Source organism: Branchiostoma lanceolatum, chromosome 13, assembly GCF_035083965.1.
Source record: "Branchiostoma lanceolatum isolate klBraLanc5 chromosome 13, klBraLanc5.hap2, whole genome shotgun sequence".
Taxonomy (NCBI): domain Eukaryota; kingdom Metazoa; phylum Chordata; class Leptocardii; order Amphioxiformes; family Branchiostomatidae; genus Branchiostoma; species Branchiostoma lanceolatum.
Window position 1 is genome coordinate 19,114,849 of NC_089734.1, and position 20,559 is coordinate 19,135,407.

Consider the following 20,559-nt stretch of genomic DNA (forward strand, 5'->3'; position numbering starts at 1 on the left):
GTAGTGACCTGTGAGACCATATGACTAACTAGTGGAGTACCATGACAGACCACCTGACATGCATGTCACATGGTCTGTCATGGTACTCCACTAGTTAGTCAATTGGGGTTGAAGTCCCACATTTGCTAGCTCCACCAAAGGGGGACTTGGTTATGTTTTATGTTCTGTTTGATGTGGATCACATGTAGTTTGGTATATACAATGAAGAGATGATTGGTCATCATTTGATTTATTATCAAAATACAATGCATCTGAAGACATAGTCAGAGACAAGTGCTCAACTCATGGCAGGATATTGTGTTCTTATGTCAAACTAGTGTAATGTTCCTACTATTCAATGCAAAGCAAGTATTTTCTATTATACAATCATTATTGACACAACAAAATTGTCGCAGTGAGGAGCTGCATATGCTAGGGGAACCTATCATCATCCAGTTAAATTTTTCTCTGACTCTGAGAGTACTGTATTGATCAGAAAATGTCACACAGTTTCAAACCTTGAATCGCCATGGATAACCAAGACAACAAAAGTTTGAAGTCAGCTTCTCTTAAAGGACACTAAGTTAATGACGTTAGCTTTCATTCGATTTAAAAAAATACAGGTAGTTTTCTGTGATACTTTGCTTTCAATAAGGCACAGCCTGGGATGCTGAAGTTCCTTAGTTGTATTACCTAACTGCCATTTATTTCAGCAGGTAGAAGATTTAATTCATACATCTGGTAAAATGTGGATGGTCTTAAATTTCATGTCAGCCAGTAGTCTAGCTCTGATGCATATGAGAGTGGCCTGTGTCAGAGATAACGATTTTGACAATCTTGCACTTGAGAAGGAAGAAATCTTAAATTCTAAAAGTACTTCAGAATCTTTTCTTTTAGATTATAAGGCAGACAAGTCATATGTGGGGTAGGTCCTCATGTGGGAATGAAGACCAGTAATTCCTCATTCAAAGATGACAAATGAGTAATACCACTAAAATGACAGTTGGCTAACATGTATATGTATGATTTATGGATATTTGACCAGTCATGTTTTAGGTCCAGGTCTCAGAACCTGTACCTAAACTGCTGTATCTGTACCTGTACATGATAACTGTTTAGATACATATATAGCCTAGGGTTCAACAGACAAAGTTTCCTTTCTAAGTAACACATTCACAGGAGAACATTCAAGAAGTCCACCAGTGCAGTCACAATTAATGACCGACTGAACAGACTGGTAAGCTAGGCCTCAATGGGTTTAGAAATCCACACAAAAAAAGGAAATTTAAGTTTTTCTTGCTTGATTTTGGTCATTGTTTTGTTGTGTGCTGCTGGTTTTACCGCTGCTTGAAGCTGGGAGAAAAAGATATTAATGATGGCCTGGGCCTCCCTCATAAAATGCGTTTTGGTCCTGTGCTGTTGAAATGGTGATCACAGTAGCCGTCCTTTAATTTCTCACACCTTTAGTACCTCCTGCCAGTCTAATAATTATTACCAGAGTCTGAGAGGTCATTTTCTGAATCTGAGTCTTAAGATTCATGATCCAAATGTCTAAGGCTCTATTGGCCCGGACAACACAACCTGACTCAATACAGATGAACAGGAAACTTTACCCCAGGTCAATTTTCACAGTAACTTGAAGGGGATTCATGCTGCTGATAACATGCCAGCCACATCTGTTAGTTGGATCATGCAGCCAAAAGATGGTTCTAAAAACTGTAATGAATGCTCATCTGACTGTTAGTAAACATGATTAGGTTTAATTCCCTTTCTGCTTTTTGCAGTCATCCACAGTAGTATCACTTGAGGTCCTTTGTAGGTAACACATACAAGTACCAAGAAGGTTGAATTATGCACATATATGCACAGGAGAACTTTCCAGATGTCTGTGTGCAGTGACGATTAATGACCTGTCAGAGTGGTAAGCTTACCCCTGAACAGAGTAGAATAATGCACAAACAAGAAAACGTTGTTGTCAGTGTCTTTCAATATTGGCATGTTTTTTCACCTTGATTTCTATCAGTTTTTGTTGTGCTCTGGTTTTGCTGATGTTCGGAAACTATGCAGGGTAGGAACAAAAGTAAATATTGTTTTCTTATACACATATGTTTTAGAACTATATCTATTTGAAATATGTATATCATATTAAAAACATGTGTTAGAGCTACATGTAGCTCTAAAACATATATGTTTTTTAATATGATATACATATTTCAAATAGATGTATAAGAAAACAATATATATATTATATTTTTGACACAGTTCCTGCTTCGTAGAGGAGGTGCCTTCAGCATGTTACAACAGCCTTACTCAGAGATGGGTACCTACTGGCTGTGATAATACAACCCAGTGAAATCTTGCCGGCCTGAATTCAATTAACAGCCCTGTTGCCAAAGGTTTCCCTCAGGGGGCTGGGGCTTAAACAAGTTACTTGTAAATGCAAACTTGTGATAAGACATGTACTTTAAGCATTCCTACTCCAGTGGTTTTTTAGAGACCATGTCTATGGGCCAAGAAGTCCTAGGTAAGCTCTTCAGTGAGTTTACCTAGGCCTGGTTCAAGATCACTTTCACTTTTCTATTTCTAAAAAAAGGTTTGAACTAATCATATACAAGATACAAGATACAAGATGATTTTATTGGCAGTCGCAGTGCATAGCACTGAATTAAAACCAATGTACAATTATTAAAATCGTATAAAATACAGCCGGTGCCGTATACATATGTAAACATCAAGTATGACTTCAACCGTCATTTCAATTCGTGGGACAGACAAAGGATAAACTCGACATTTTGATTATATATTAGACATATAGAGGACAATTATTGATCATATTGGTTGATAAGGCGGGTCAGGTACGGTATGCTAGAGTTCAAGTACAGGTTCGTTCTGGCTTTTGGGCAGTTCAGTTTATGGCTGTTTCGAGTCACTCTGCCAGTAATCTGAGTCCTGGGTGGTGGCAACCAGTCCCTGAACTCGGAGTCCAACAGGGATCTGGCGAACTTCAGACACAGTTGTTCTCGTCTGGTGGCAAGTGTTGACAGGCCGAGGTGTTCCAGCGCATGTGAATATCCGTTGTAACTGCTGCCCATGATGGTGCGACAAGCTCTTTTCTGCAGCCGTTCTAGTAGGTCGGACTGGTGTTTGGTCAGGCCGGAGTTCCAGACGGGGACGGCGTACTCTAATATTGGTCTGACGTAGCCAATATAGATTGCTACCAGATCACCTTGGGGCAGGTTAAACTTCTTGAGCCGCTTAAGAAGGAAGAGTTTTCTGCCCGCTTTTGCTGCCATGCCGTTAACCTGTTTATCCCAGTGGAGGTCACTCTGTAAGTGGAGACCAAGCACTTTGAGGCTCGGGACAACAACCAGCTCTGTATCATTGATTCGGAGAGGGGGTGGGAGAGATGGGCTCCTGGCGAAGGTCACGTGCATGGTCAAACATTTGCCACCGTTTAAGAGCATGTAGTTTCTTTGTGTCCAAAGGCTGAGGTCGTCGAGCGCATCCTGTAGGATGGGAAGCTGGCAAAGTGTTCTCGTCTCAAGTAAGTTCATGTCGTCGACATACTTCCATACAGGACAGGTAACATCATCTGCAGCGTCGTCGATGAGAGCTAAGAAGAGAATAGGACCAAGGAGAGTCCCCTGCGCAACTCCACACGACAAAGTTTCCCAGTCGGAGAGGGACTGACGGTACCGCACACGCTGTCTCCTACCGGAGATAAAACTGCAAACCCACGGAACCAACTCCGGTCTTAATCCCTTGGTCAGCAGCTTATTGATAACAGTGTTATGATGAACCCTGTCGAAAGCCTTGGAGAAGTCCGTGGCTACGACTGTGCTAATAGTCGACGGGTTTTCAGCTCCCTTGAACAGCTTGTCAACCAAGTTCACAAGGGCGTGGACAGTCGATCGTCCTTTCAGGCTGCCAAACTGTCTCTCATCGAAGGTGATGTTGTCGTGGATCCATTTGGTGACAAAATACTCGGCGACCTTCGCAAACTGTGATGTCAGGGAGATGGGTCTCAACTGGTCGAGGTTGGCTGGCTGGGACTTGGGGACTGGAACAACCACTGCCTGTTTCCATTGGCTGGGAACTGTACCTTCTGCATATGAGTAGTTTCAGAAGCCAGCATTATGATTGTAGAGTCCTGGTAGTTTCATACATTTTATATGTGCTATATGATCCAGTCCATTGTACATGTACATGCATGTGTATTCTCCAGTTCTTTTGTCCTAGGAAAACATATCAGGGTTCTTCCAGAGCATGGATAATTGATATTTCATACCTAATTGGCCCCATAGATAAGGCTTGGAGGCCTGCTATCCAGCCAGGCTCTCCTCCTAGAGTGATTGATTAGGAGGAACTATACAGAACCTATACTGGATGTTGTGCCTTAACTGGCGTTAAGGAACTAGATTGAATGTAGTTCGTCTAAAACAAACACCAGAAGGCCTAAATCAGGGCAAAAAGGCTCCGTCTACTATGGGAACTAGTTCCTCCTTTCCTGGAACTGGTTCTCCTGGTGTTCATCTATAGTTGAACCCTGAAACCCAGGTTTGTGTGGGCGGAACCATGGCGTTGCTGCAAACACCTGGCATGCCTGACTGGGAGTGGAGGGGTCGGCTTCAAATATTGCAGTTCATGTGCGACCAGTTGGAGAGTTACAGATGGGAGGTCGTTCGGAGTTTCCACGCCGCCGCGGTGAACATGGCGTTGCGCTTCCCGGGAACATGGTCGCATGACTGGACCACCATCAAAGCGAAATTCTTTTCCATGAAAAAACAACAGCTCAGGCCTCCTAGCCCTGTAAACAGTGGCGGAAACAGCTCCAGTAAGTCCAAGTCCCCTGCTTCTCGCGTGTGCTGGAAGTACAACAAACAAGAATGCACGTCCGCACGATGCCCTTATGGACATTTCTGCCGCTACTGTTGGGAGAAAGTGGACAAATCGTACAAGCATCCAGAGACGGAATGCGAGCGCAAGAAGTCGGATACAAAGCAGTTCCCCGGCTCGCAGGCCCCCGTCACCTCAGCCTGACAAACCCCCGCACCACCCAGCACGGGGATCGTCTCAAAGGTCGGTGAAGACCCCGTGAGTTCGTTACAATTTTCTTTGCCTATGTTTATATCCAGAGATGTAGGCGACGTGCTCTATCCCTCAGTAGATAGTTTTCAGAATCCGAGCGAACAGGGCTCTGATAGTAGTTTTAATCCGTCCGCCGGACATTGCTATGATTATGATGAGTTTGATTCTCTAATCTCGGGAGTGAAGTATGATGCTACGCACGGGTCGGACGATTCATTACCTGATGCGATGGGATCTCGAGACAGAAATGATTGTTTTGATGTTTTCCCCTCCCACGAGGGTGGCGCCGAGATGTACATTTCGGGGTTAACTTCCAGTTACGACAATTCGTTTGAAACGCTTCCCACGGAAGCGAGAGGTGCTCTGACGCACAATTCGGACATTAGTTCTCTCGCCTCGACCCTAGCGGGCGATGAAACTTTCGTCAAGTCCCCCTCTCCCGAGGGCGGTGCCGTTGGGCACAATCCCAGGCGTAGCTTGCAGACTGCGACCTCGTTACCCTCCCACGAGGGTGGTGCTGTACGGCACATCCCGGACAATGGCGTCACGGTTGGCGTCCGCGACGAGACTTTCCGCACGATCCCCTCTCCCATCCCGGACTGTAGTTTCTCGTCTTCCCCTGCAACTCGCCTTGAGTTACTACGCGTACCTCCCCATCGCGAGGGTGACGCTCCTCTGAGTGGCTCGGTTTCTCCCGTTCACCCCACGCTCTCGTGCTATCGGGACTGGCATAACAGGGTGAGACGGTCAGGCGTCCACAACTTTCAGGGCGCACGGATACCCGTCCCCAGCAGGCTCAACATCGCCGCCTGGCGACGCCTTCTGGAAGGACATCATGACACTGATCTCTGTGATATGTTAGAATTCGGCTTCCCTGTGAATTACGAGAGCCCGGCACTTCCGGTTGTTCCACATACGAATCACCCTTCCGCACTGCAATACGCGACCCACGTTGACCGCTATGTTCAGACGGAGCTATCGCACGGCGCTACCATAGGACCGTTGTCGCAGAACTTTTTCGATTTAACATTGACATGCAACCCCTTGCAAACAGTTCCCAAAAAGGGTACAACAGATCGTCGTGTTGTGGTAGATTTAAGCTATCCACAGGGCGTGTCCGTCAACGACGGAATTCCCACAGGAACTTACCTGGGTGTTGCCCGCCGACTGCGATACCCTTCTATCGATGACTTTGTAGCGTTAGTAGTGTCTCATGGCCCGGGTTGTTTGATGTTTAAGAGAGACTTACGTCGAGCCTACAGGCAGTTGTTCGTCGATCCCGGGGACTACCATCTCCTAGGGTACTGCTGGCGTGGTCGCACGTACACGGACGTAGTCTTCCCCTTCGGCATGCGGACCGCGGCTCAAGCGTGCCAACGCGCGACGGACGCCGTTACATTCGTCTACAACAGGCTCGGGTTCTCGTGCGTGAACTACTTGGATGATTTCGGGGGCGCGGACTCGCCTTCACGGGCCGCAGCGGCCTACGACGAACTCGGGCTACTCCTGCAGCATCTCGGCCTGGCCGAGGCTGAGGATAAAGCGTGCCCTCCGTCCACCCGCATGTCGTTCCTGGGCAGAATCCTGGACTCCGTGAGGTTCACTATCGAGGTGACTCCTGAGCGCCTGGCAGACACCATGACGGAGTTGCACTGCTGGTCTTCCAAATCTCGCGTATCCCGCCGAGAAGTTGAGTCCTTACTGGGCAAACTCCATTTCGTCGCCTCGTGCGTGAGGCCGGGTCGGCTCTTCGTTTCCCGTATGATCGCGTTTCTTCGGCGCTACCATGATCGTCAGCAGAGAATGACAATCGACGACGAATTCCGCAAAGATCTGCAATGGTGGGCCACCTTCTTGCCCTCCTACAACGGCGTGTCATTGATCCCGCAGGCAGGCTGGTCCGAACCTGACGCGGTCTTCAGCTCGGATGCCTGCCTCTCCGGCTGCGGCGGTTTCCTTCACGGCACGGGCGAGTACTCCCACGCAACATTCCCGGCGTCTATTCTCGCGTTGCAACCTTGCATTAACAGCTTGGAACTGTTGTCTATCCTGGTGTGTGCCCGGTTGTGGGGCAAGCACTGGGCCGGCAGACGCATCGTCGTCATGTGTGACAACGAGGCCTCCGTTACCGTCTTGAACTCCGGCAAAAGTCGCTCTACCTTTCTCCAAGCTTGCCTACGCGACCTATGGTTGTGCGCCGCCTCGGGACAGTTCGAACTCAGAGCTATCCACATCCCTGGCCTGGACAATAGGCTCGCCGACCATCTCAGCCGCTGGTCAACCTCCAATTATCATCCGAACGAATTCCAGCGTCTCACGGCAGGGCAGCACACCTCCCCGGCGGACGTCACCGCTCAACACTTCGAGCTACTGACATTGTTGTAACTTTTCCAGATCACCCGTCGCCCCTGCATCTGCTGGATTCCGAGGTCGAGGCCGCGAAGAAATCGGCGTTCGCGGCGGGCACTCATGCCAACTTCAGGACTCAGTGGAGAGCCTTCCTCCTGTTCTGTGAGTTCTTTCACCTTCCTTCCCTGCCCACCGACACGAAGACCCTGACACGCTACGCACAGTTTCTCACCCGCTCCATGAAGAGCCCGAACAGCGTACAGATTTATGTGCACGGGGCACGGATGCTCCAACGATTCCACGGTTTCGAACCCCCTCCTGCCAACGCGTTCGACTTACGGCTCGTCATGACCTCCTTCCGTCGACACGCCCCCCACATCCCGCAGCGGAAGCTGCCCATTACTCCAGCCATTCTACTACGTATCCGTGCGGTACTAGACCTGACGAGACCCTTGCATGTCACACTGTGGACAGCCTTCTGCATCGCATTCTTTACCCTACTCCGTAAATCCAACCTTGTCCCGAAGTCGCAGGTGTCCTTCGACGCAACTAAGCACCTGACTCGCCAGGCCATTCAGGTCTCAGAGGACGGTTTGCTAGTACACGTGTCTTGGTCCAAGACCATCCAGTTCCGTCAGAAGGTGCTCCTCCTACCAGTACCGGCGCTGCCAGGACACCCACTCTGCCCTAAACAAGCGTTCATCAGCATGTGCGACATGATCCCTGCCGACCCGGCCTCGCCCGCCTTCCTGGTCCCTGACAAAGGCGGAGGACTGGTGTCGCTGACACATGATACACTGGTCTCACATCTAAAGACCCTCCTTTCCGTCGCCGGGCTCCCTCCGGGCAGCTACTCAGGACACAGTTTCCGGCGAGGCGGTGCAACCTACGCCTGGCACTGCGGTGCAGACCCGCAACTGATCAAGTTACTCGGGGACTGGTCCTCGGACGCGTTTCAGGCCTACCTCAACTGCAGCTTTCAACAGAGGCACGCCTTCGCTCACCTTCTAGCGGACAGAATACAGAACGGTCTTCTGGACCCTTCCTTGTAGACTCTTAGCCCACGCTCCGCAGCAGTTTACACGTTCTTCCGCGGACACTCGTACAGACTCTCCGCAGTACTTTCATCCAGACTCTTATACTATGTACATACGTTTAGTAGCCTTAGTTATGTTATTAGCATAGTCGCGACATACGTCGCCCTTCTTGTAGCCTCTGATTTGAGCGCACCATTATATTATTGTATAAGGTTCTTTGAGTCATTCTACGTTTAGTAGTTTCTGTTACTTATGTACATCGCCCCGACACATTCTCATCTTGTCGCGAACGCCCGGAGCGCACCGCTATTATTGTATACGTTTCTCCAAGTAAGCAGTACACCCCTCGTTCCCTCCTGGGAGCTTCTGCGCTTGAGTTACCGCCGTGCTTAGAATTTAGAGCATGTAAGTCACCCGATCGATTGTTATTCGCATCCTCCCAGTTCCCGTTAACAACCTAGTATCTAACTGCATTCGGACACTTAGATGTAACCGCTGCTCACATTTTCTGCACTCTCCTACCAACCACTCATCTCCCTCTGGGCTTGGTCTTGGTGGCTAAAAAATCTTCCTTACTTATTAAACTGTTCTACCAAGCCCACTGATTCCTCTGTTCATTGAGTGAGAGTGCAGATAATTGTCGGCATTTGGGCGGAGCTCAAATTGGTTAATTATATGCGTGAACCCTGACCTGCGAGTCACGTGATTCCGTCAGTCTAGTTCGTCGATAGAACGTTTCGAGCTCTACAGGAAAGAATCGCCCACCCACCCACCCGTGGCTAAAAAATCTTCCTTACTTATTAAACTGTTCTACCAAGCCCACTGATTCCTCTGTTCATTGAGTGAGAGTGCAGATAATTATACCATCTGGGCCCGGTGCAGACGTAGAGCAACGTTTGGATAAGACTTCCCTAATGTCTTTCGGCCTGATAGGTGACATGTCGAATGGGTTCCCGGGGGTTTGGTCCTCCACTGGCAAATGAGGAAACCAAAACAGTTTGTTGAAGTCAACGCGGGTTGGGTTTGAGTATTTGTTATAATAAATTGTAGTACTGATTTGCATAATCAACAGAGAATGCCGGTTTAATCGGGGGGATATCGAGTTGTCCTTTAGCGCACTTGGCTGCAAATTTCCAAAAGTTTTTGTGATATTCCTTTTCTTGATGTGCTGCCGATTTTGCAGTTTCCTTTCGTTTTTGTTGTCGCTTCATAAAGGAGTACGTTTTGATTGCGTCACGGAATGCCTTGCGATCCTCAGGTGTTGCGTTGTCTCTGAATGCCTTCTTACGTAGCTTGTTTTTCAGGCGTTTTACTTGCTCAAGAGACTTTGGTTCGTGACTAATGTACCCTTCTGAGTGGTGTTCTTCTCTGTTCTGGCCGAACTCTGGTTTGCTGGACATAAAGTCACCCATGATGTCGCTGAATCCCTCCCCGGCTTGTTTTGGGGACATTTCATTTGTAGCGAGTTCGTGGTGAAGTGGACCAAGTAGAGCTTTCACATCATTATTATAACCAGTCCAGGTATCAGTAGGCAGTAGTGGCAGTTTAAAAGACAAGAAGGCGTTTGTACCTGTTGTAACGACACTCGTTAGCAGGAGCAGCAGTGTCCAGGTGTTGAGAGCCCCCCATATTGGACTTGGGGAGGGTAGTGTTGTCGATCTTCCAACCGCCGGATTTTGCACTTTTCCGTCCAGGAACTCACTCAAAATGTGCTGTTCCGTTGCCGTAGGTAGTCATCAGTATATCGTAAAAGATTTGACAGTACCAGCTCCCTAGGGACGCCCTGAGTGCAGTATTTGCAGAGACGAGTATGGTCGCGGGCGTTCCTTCTGCTGGCTGTCAATTCAGCGTGTCAATGAAACACAAATCAGGCAATGCTTGAGTTCTCCTTAATCAACGACTCCAACTCATATGACAATTTTTATAAGTCAGAGTGAAATAGTAGCATTCTTTTTTTTTATACAACACCAAGCCACACATTTTTTTTCATTGCGCTATCGTTTGGCGCCAGTATTTTAGACATTCCCGATTATGTAGACACGTAACAGGGGTTTTACACAATGAGGTTTTAACAAATCATAGGTTTACGTCATTTTACCCATGTCAAAAAGAATTGAAACAATTACTCAGGCAAAGCACTCCTTGCTCGAGGTAAATTTTCACGCACTTCACAAGTCTCTATTATCATGGTTAATTAGTCCCGGCACGGGACGTTTCCTAAGGTGGGAAACTTTGGACACTTCCTGTGCACTTTTGTGTGCACATGTGCCCAAGCTTGGAGACACGGGCGTAGGAAAGTCGTGTACACAACAAGGAAATGTTAGGTTTCACCATAGTGTCCAAGCTTGCAAACTTGTGGAAATCTTTGTTTCCATGCAGTTTTAGAGTTGAAATGATTTTCTCATTTCCTCATAACCTGTTTATTCTTTAACTGTAACAGCCCTATAATCAATGATGAAATACTACTTCATGATGGATCATTTTGTAAACGAATGTCAAAAGGTCAAAGGAAATACCAGAGTATGCCATGTAATGCCATGACAGTACCATAATTTTGTGAAAGCCTACAAATCAAGGCTTTAATGGCACTAATTACATTCATTTTTGATCACTGCTCAGAAGTGCTTCTTTTGAAATTTAGAAAGACAATATAATTGACAACTATACCTGTGTTGCCAAATGTTCAAAATTGTGACTATTATTACTCCGGGAAGGAGGTGTGACCTCCTTCTGGGAGTGTTGGAAATGCTTTTGCTTGCGCGTTCGCAGCTATAACTCACGATCCCGTCGTCGCATCGGTGTGTAACTTGGCATATCGTTTACCTGGTTGGGCGTGGTTTCATGCACAATGTCTTAGTTACACCGTAACTACTTTTATCGTCAATGCAATATCGTAATTGCACCCCTACGATTAATGGTAGTGCCACTGCCCTGCCATAGACACCATGCTATAATCCGTTCCGCTGGAGTAGAATACTTCAGGCAGATACGGGATATATATCTTTCCTACTTGCTGTGATCGTATAGTCACTGTTACACTGTAAAATAGACAACGTGCATCACCACACGCAGCCTAGCAACCAATATACCAAGTTACATACCAATGCGGCAACAGGAATTGTGAGTTTTGGCTGCGAACATGTGCAGAGTGACCTCCTGTCTGTGTATTAAGTGTGCCGCGTCCACTCGCAGCTCGTATACTAGTATGTTCGCACGCGACGGACAGTGCACTTTTGCGCACAGTGTAAAAATGGGAGACCTCTGGCCCTTCAAACTTACCACACTTGTAGTTTGTAATACGGAGGCTGTGAAAATGTAAAAAGTTTACGCAGGGGATGAAAGATTGTTGAGATATGACTCAGAAAAGTGCCCGCGACTGTGTCACTTCCGGGTGGATTGACAGATCCGGTGACCTTTGACCTTCGAGAAATGTTGCCGATAATGAAAAATACTGGTTGATAGCTATAGATCAGGCATGCCTGCAATAAATTGTGGAAAGAGAATTTACTGCAAATTTGTGATTACTGAAACATCTTAGTTGTAAGGCTAAATGGTTCGTTGATAATCTTCAAAAGAAGCCATCTAGATCTAAATTTGTGACTTTTCCCGGAATTTCTAGATCCTATCTGTGCCGTGCTGTAAAAACGTACTTTTCAGCAGGTTGAGCCCTCCAGTCGGGATCCGCGGTCAGACTGGTACTTCGGGTGATACGGAATACCCCGCGTTATATTCTATATTCTATATTTGCAAATGTGTGTGTATCAAAATCACCGAAAAAAGTCTGCCCCAGGCCATTGTGCAACTTGGTCCCTTGGCTTGGATTTCTCCCATTGACCAAAGCAAATTTACAATGATAATCCTGTCTCTAGAAACATTCCTATCGATTTATATTGTGACAACTTTCTTCTAGTTCCTTGCTGTGGTCAGACCATTCGAAATGAAAAAATAATTCTTATATACTTTTGCTGGGACGTAATTTCTTGGTGGGCTTGGGAAAGGAGGTTGCGACTCTATGTCTTAAGTTAATGATTGAAACAATTGGTATTACATTTTATACAAACTTTAGGAAACACATTTTGTAGTTTTATGATATTGTGGTATACAGAGGTCCCTGCAAAAATAAAACCACCTTGAGTATTTAAAGAGTCTGATGTACAATTGAGTTAAGATGCATTTGAATATGATACAATAAACACATAATGATCCGACACGTACCAGTGCTGCCCTTGTCTTGCGAGGCAGGTGTTTCCTGAGTCTGTCCAAGTAGAGCTGTCGTCTGTGTGGTAAGTCATGAGGGTACTGCTCCAGTAGGACCTGGAACACCCAGTGGTCATCAGGCTTCCAACCTCCAGTACTGGACCTGCGGGAGGGGGGCATATCAGTCAGCATGGAAACTTAGTCAGAAAGTTGCTTACCAGTGGAAGAATTTACAAGATTATGAAAAAAAATGCCAAACTTATGATGTATGAAAAATTTCACCCATCTACTCGTCTACTCACTACTGACTGAGAGAGACAGATGAAGATTAAACTGGGCTCAAAATGCTTTCCTGCTGTTACCTGCTATAATACTGCAAATTCTATCAAACTTTTATGCAGCAAATAACCCAGCGGACATGCCTGTCCTGTTGCAGACTTCTCAGCTTGATGTCAAGTCTCAGTTTGATATAGTCTACACTTACATTAATAACAATACATGTAATATGGTTTACAGCTTTGTATATTAAGCAAGTATTCAGCAATAAATCTTTTAATAAGTTAACATTTCTTAATGAAACTGAATGTAAACTGTGTGTGACTTTTTAATGGTCAGAAATACATGTACCATCTCAAACGGCCTGTTCACATCTGCCATGCATACAGGACGGGTCGTCAAACAATTTTGAAATTGATGTTGCAGAATTTTGAAAAAGGCTGTGATAGAACCAGTTGCTGACACGGCTCTAGATACGGCAGCTGTATGTTTTTCGTAGAAAGACGGCTGAATTACACTTAGTATATACGTACACATACAAAATACAAGGAGAGAGCTACGCGGTTTGGGGCATGTGATGTCTTTAATCTGTGAATCTGCTCTAGTGTGGTAGAGGCCTATTGGTTGAACAGAGACATATCGACATCAACGGCCAAAGACTCGGGTCCTGGCGATCACAACACAAACTGCAGTGTAACATTTAAGTACAGTATTGGTTTAGGTTAAACAATTTTAAGTGTTCTTGGAAGAAATGAAATTGCAGCAAGGGCAGGATGGTGGTAAGCGAGAGGCGGACCCAGCCGTTTAGACGGCGGATGTCGCAGGAATGGAGGTCGCACAAGTGGAGGTCAAAGGTCGCTTCCTCCAGAGAAATTCCCAATATGATTGGTCCAACTGACCAATCCTACTATAATTTTGCACGACTATCCTAAAAATGCCCTCGGTGAACATCACAACGATCGTACGACATATGTGACGGTGCCTTTAATTGACTGTTCTTATTGGACACAACAACAAGAATTATGAACTGCAATTCTTTGCAAGCTACTTAGCTTTTATAGTTTAACAGGCTTTAATACACTGCTACTAAGCTGAGATGTGATTTGCAATTCCATGCCTGAATTGCTTTTGGATGTCAAAATTGCCAGTTGCTTGTCCTATACATGTAATATTTACATGATTGTACATGCCATTTTGATTTTTTCCAGCAAATTGAGTAATAGAAACAAGAAAGGAGACAACACAAGAATTCTCTTCTGGAAATATCATGTACAAGATTGATATCTATCGAAATTGAATTTAGCACTAACTTTGGGTAACATAAATTCGTGGGGTACTTAAATTCGGGATTTTTCGAAAACGGGGTATTTAGGGATATGTGCTAGATGCAACATCAGTAATACCGCTAGAAATGCAAACTTGACAGACTAACGCATTCAGAACACTGTCTGAAAAGCTTCGATAACCATGCATTAGAAGTTGGGGACGTCAAAAACTCTCCGTCCCTTATTGACAGAGTCTGGGGGCTTCGTGGGAGACTCACACTGCACGGTTGTTCGCTGGTTTATAAGACAAATGTCACATCTCCTGCCTGCTAAACACAATTATTTACAATACAACTTATTACAATCTCTTTTGCTAACCTGCAACTGGATTCTAAGTGTGATCAATCATCAAAACTCCTCTTTGTTACTACAACCTACGGCACGTGTATTTTCCCGCTGCCATATTGTTACCCAGAATCATGTCGTCAAGCAGACGACAAAAGGTTTGTGAGGAACACTTTTTTGTCTAAATGTTGCGTGTGATAGTGGACTGAAGACGATATTTTCCTCAAAGTTTGCTCCTAACACAACAAGGAACACATGGACATTGTGGTATAACCATTGCTACGGCATCCAGCTAACTTGCCATGAATAATGTACACGTTGCCATGACGGTGGATGTCGACTTTGAGTGACGTTCTACCGACTCAACAAACGGGATGTAATCGAATGCCTGATGTGTGCGGTACGGCCGTTTTTTCGTGTATTTTTTTACTTGGACACGTCTATATCCATAGCACTCTCCTCAAGGCAAGGATGGAACGAATAGCTGCTGTATAAAATGTGATTAGTGGTAAGATATTTAAGACGAATCTTCTCTCCCGAATTAATGTTCACCCCTGTCCGACAGCACTGTCATTGTGCGTGCGGCGGACGGTAGTTTCAAGTTGAAATATTATGGTGTCAGCACGACTAGAGACAAAATCTACCATATATATGATAAGTGCAAAGATAGTACATGATACTGACAGAATAATAGAAAAAAAGGATGGTTTATTGTTCTGCTAGATTGATTTCAGTCAACCATTATCGGAAAAATCCCGAATTTATGTTACCCAACGTTACATGTAATAACAAAGGAGGCAGTGTCACAAAATGAATGATTTTGTCCTTACCTTATAGTTTCTTTATTTGCATGCTCCAGCTCCTGTAACCTCTCCTGGTACCGGGAGTCTATATGTAGGAATTCTTGTAGCACAGATTCCTTTAATTTTCTGGAACAAGAAAAGCAAAAATGCTTAGTAATACTGATTAGACTGAATAGTCTATATATGAGGACAACTTTTGAACAATATCTGGTTTCAAGGTTTTTTAAGTGAATCTTGCCGTGACAAACGTCTACTAACGTAACATGACCTCTTTACGTGCAGGGGCAGTTTATGTCCAGTTTGGGTCATGTCCACATGTCGCGGTGTATTATGTCAAAGCCTGTTCTCATGAGCAACAAAGAACGTCATAAGTATGATCCTTAGCCATCTCTCTCTTTTATACAAAACAATGCAAAAGGTTTACGTCCAGCAACATAACAGAATAAACTCCTGAATCAGTAACAACATTGTTTTCTTCCATCGCGTCAGGCAAGCGGAGGGACAAACATAGTGACTTTACTATCATTTGTCTGTAGACTACTTTCGACAGTTACTGTGCATTTTTTTCTGGTCTATGTTCTTCAAGCATAGTGCTAGAAGGGAAAAGACTGAAGATGATATTGGGTAAGCCTAGCACAACTCTACATCATATACATCAGTATGAATACATGCTCTCAGTCACGGCGTTAAACAGGCGGAGAAAAACTTACATAACATGCATTTTTCTTGTTAGAAGAGGTGATATTTCTGCCCATTGGTTTAACATTTGGCTCTGTCAGCGCGGTTTTAAGATAAATATTACGTTTTTAATAAATCGGACGTTAATTGGTCATGTTACGTTACATAAATATGATGATGGTTAGAATAGTTAGCTAATTTTGCAACTTGAAATGAAATTTGTGCATGGTGGCCTTGCCACGGCTCACTTTTCCAGCCAAGGCTATGCTTGAGGCCTCTTAGTTTTTTTGTAATCAAGAACATGTGTTCACAAAGACGATGTGAACTCATGTTCTAGACAGTTGCATCAAATTATCAGCTTTTTTACAAATGGGAACTAAAGATCATCAGTTTTCCAGTAATTCTTATTCTTCCATTTTAGCATAATACCTGTCAGGACATTCCAAGTCTGCCACAGCCTGCGGAATGCCAGTTTCCTGTAGTTTTTCCCCGGAATGCAGCAGGTTCTGCAGGTACGGCAGGTTCAACTCAGCCTCCAGTCTGCTCTGCTCCTCCTGAAGTCTCTCCAACAAAACTGTCTGCTGGGTCTTCACTGACTCAACCTGCGATCTTACCTGCAGCAAAGGACAAGGAAAAAGCCTTAGACTTTCTTGGTGGTTAATTAGTTTGGTTTGGTTTATTAGATCTCCATTTAGTGTAACACCACTTTTCTTCCTGGAGTCCATTTGAAATTATACAAATTATAGCAACGGAAAACTAACATAAGTCAAACTCAAAGCCAGTTGAATAACAGGTCAACGTCAAATACAAAATGTAAGATGAATCAAATGTGGGATGGGAGGATGAATGAAATGCAGCAAGTTTTCTAGATTACTTTGACCTTCAAAAACATACAGCAAAAACGTCATAATTCCACCAGGTATCCCAAGACTGCCACTGTTACATTAAGAAGGAACTTAATAAGGAGAGCTCCTTATGCAGCATCAGTAATCCCGAGGTATACGTAGGTACACTTCTGATCTCCATTCTTGTGAATGCCTCGGTAATGTGGCAGTTTTGGTAACATGTGACTATGAGAGCTCAATGTTAGATCTCTCCAAGGTTGATCTCTCAAACTGAAAAATGTATGAGTTTGAATTATTGAGAACTGTAGATTAGAGTTAAGGATAAGTGAGATGTCTGTGGTTGTTGTTAATAATTTCAAAAACCAACCAACCTCTTGATGCTCTTCCCTTAACTCTTCACCCTCCCCCTGGGAGATAACTTCTGCATGTTCTTGTAGCCAGTACAGCAGATCCTCTCGAAGGTCCCACATGGGGTCAACAGTGGCAGCTGGAACAAAGAGCACCATAATCAGGTACTAAGAACTGAATTCAAGAGAGGGACAAAATGCCTTTATTGAAGCTATGACTGTTACAGTTACTGCAATTTGCAATAAAGAACAGACTACAAACAAAAGGCTGGGTAGTAAATCATTGTAAAAACTTGCACTGTCAGGCAGCAGGAAAAAGCACACAAACTCTTGATGTTGAAAAAAGTGCAAACTTTTGACACCTGTCTTTTGTCTAATCTGAATTTACCTTTGAAATCACCAGTATCTGCAGAAAGCATGGCACTGTAGGCTTCACATTCCTGGAAGAACTGTGTGCACGCTGGGAGATCGCTGGTCAGAGGACTGGTCATGCTGTCCAGTTCGATCTGTGCCTGGCGTCGTGCCGTGGTCAGTCGTAACTGTTCCTTGTGCCAGACCATCTTGTGTTGTTTTTGCAGGTTATGCTCCTGTTGAAAGCAAGTTAACAAACAAAATGAAGGAAACGTTGGTTGAAATTTGAAGTCTATTACTTGACAACGAACCCTTTAATTTTGATTGATCAATTGACCAATCAGATCTAACTGATCTAAGTGATGATATAAGGCATCTCCAATTCAAAATTTCAAATACTTTAGGCCACAGCAAGTAAATTTTATGGATGACATCCTCTGCAGACTCCAAAGTTAGTGCACGCGGGCAAAAAAAAACATGGCGGGCAAAACAAACGAGACATCCAAACTTGAATACCATAAAGCATGTAAAAAGAATTGAAGCGATAAAAAAGTCAATTATATAAGGAAAATCCTACCACTTTAAGATTTTCACAATAACCCGACCCGTGAGGTAATGCAACACGGCCAACAGAAGGCAACAAAGGTCAATCTGGGTCAAAGGGGCAGTTTACCTTCAACGCGGACGGTTATCCGGAAATAAGGCTCAGGCCCGAAATCAATTTTCACCAAAAACACACCGATTCTTACGCTTTTCAGCCGTGTTGGTATCTAATGTCAGTTCGCAGCAAATTATGAGAAATGTGAACTCAAACCTCGACACTCGAAACAATTTTGTCACTTTTTGTCGCGCACTACCACGGACCCCTGTCCTGGAAGAATCGAAAAGAATCCTAGAATATTCATGACTCAGTTGTCAGTCCTAACCTTTCCAGCTCTTGACCTCTGTGCGATCTGCTGCACTTTCCCCAGCTTCTCCTCCCCGGCCCGTCTGCGGTCGGCGATCAGCGCCCGCACGGCGTCATAATCCACCTGTCGGTACTTATTACTCTGGTTTCCACTCAGGATCCTGGTAAACACCTGGCCTTTGTCTGGAATAAACACTTTTTATGTCTGTATTTTGAATATTAGAATATTCTCATTGAAGCTGTAAGGTTGACTGTAACATATTATTATATATTATAATCTCTCCAGTTTAGTTGATGGACAGGAAGTGTGTACTTGAGCTCTCAGAGAAAGAATTCTCTGGATGCAGCATGTGAGGATTGTGAGCGTATGCAAATTTATGAATTTGCAACAATGTCCAACAACACAGTGTTAATAGAATGCGACCTAAGTATTCATACATTATACATGTAGGCATAATGTGTATAGATATACAAGACGCTGGTCACAGCCATGAACCATCATTTTTCAAAATGAAGGGATACATGCTATACGTACAGTCATATCATTGTGTATGGAATATGTCTTCTTCATTCAGAGGAACTATTATATGTAACGTTAGTATTTGAAATCGAAGTACTGTTGACAATTTTCAAACTAGCTGCTCCAACCGTTGACAAAAGACAGAACATTTCTGGCTTTTATCAGAAGTTTTAAGACATGGTGAGTTAGTGTCTACTACTTTAAACAAGAATACAACAAAGTAGAGTTCCACGACCTCATACCTTCGCCAAATGATTTAACCTTTATGACTGATGTATTAGGAGTGTTTCTCATCAATTATAAATCATACCAGTTGATTGTCTTAAAATATAACATGTCCAAAGTATGAGCTTAACAAATTATGAGCTCAACAAAAAAGTTTATGCTAATATTTTTCATTAATTATGCAAATGAGGCCCTTATTAGCATAATTTGATTCAACGATGTTCACATTCACATAACGTCCCGATGCAAAAAAAAAGTATTAAATGTATGAAATTGCCTTCATTTGCCAGTATGGAATTAGAGAAGTTACTCATTAAGTATGCAAAGTAGGCCCACATTAGCATATTTTCTATCTATAAACATTCCTCTCTTCCTCAGTTGCAATTTGAATAGTCATATCATGGAACAAAGCGGATTTTTAAAGTTGCCTCATTAATTATGCAAATTAGAATCTGATTTGCATAATTATTGTCCAATCATACTAAACATCGCACAAGCTATCTACATACCAAAAATCATGACCATCCATCAAGCCCATCTTGTTATAGTATTTTCTCATTAATTATGCAAATGAGGTCTTCATTTGCATAGTTCATATCAATTAATATTTCGCTCTTCCTCAGTTACATATGTCACATGTTTCAGAGTCCTATCATGGAATTTGGCGGATGTATAAACTTTCCTCATTAATTATGCAAATTAGATACTGATTTGCATAAGAGGTGTCTAATCATGTACATCATCACTCAAGCTATCTACCTACCAAAAATCATTACCATCCATCAAGCCCTTCTTGAGTTATTCCCTTTCAAAGTCAGACGCAAAACCTGCTCCTGCAGTTCCAAAAAAGCCGCTAGGGGGCCCAAACCCACACCACTTACTCTCTGTCCAAAGATCTATCTACCACTCAAAAATAAGTTCCATAGCATGTCCAGAACACGAGATATCAAAACAGGAAGTTCCGCTGCAGTACCGTAACAAGCCGCTAGGGGGCCCAAAATCTAATTGTTTTTAGGTCTCATCAAAACCTACCAACATACCAAATACCAAGACAATCCATCAAGGCATTCTCGAGTTATCCTGTGCCACTACAAACAGACAGACAAACGCTACCCTCTGCATAACCTTCTCGGCGAAGGTAATTATATATCAAACGGAAACTGCTTGTCAATCCAATGTTTGTATAATCAAGGAGGTTTTATATATATAAAAATACAACCAAAGGCACGTCATTTATAGTTCAAGCTAGCCGTGGCGACTAACGAAGGGTGTTTTTGCTTGATATTACATATACTATCCCTTCTTAGTCGTGGGGCACGCCACCAATTCCATTCCGACACGACTTCG

The 20,559-nt window shown here is 44.1% G+C and overlaps 1 protein-coding gene across 5 annotated transcripts in view; it reads right to left on the reverse strand.

Moving 5' to 3' along the window:
* Positions 1-20,559, reverse strand: part of LOC136447881 (coiled-coil domain-containing protein 148-like) — a 42,994-nt gene that overhangs the window by 17,610 nt on the left and 4,825 nt on the right. For all 5 annotated transcript variants that reach the window (XM_066447001.1, XM_066446998.1, XM_066446999.1 and 2 more), the window contains exons 3-8: positions 18,487-18,650; positions 17,598-17,796; positions 17,234-17,349; positions 16,447-16,631; positions 15,367-15,465; positions 12,669-12,813 (exon numbers count right to left, since the gene is read on the reverse strand). In XM_066447001.1, coding sequence (XP_066303098.1) covers positions 12,669-12,813; positions 15,367-15,465; positions 16,447-16,631; positions 17,234-17,349; positions 17,598-17,796; positions 18,487-18,650 — 908 coding nt within the window. The remainder of the gene's footprint in view (positions 1-12,668; positions 12,814-15,366; positions 15,466-16,446; positions 16,632-17,233; positions 17,350-17,597; positions 17,797-18,486; positions 18,651-20,559) is intronic.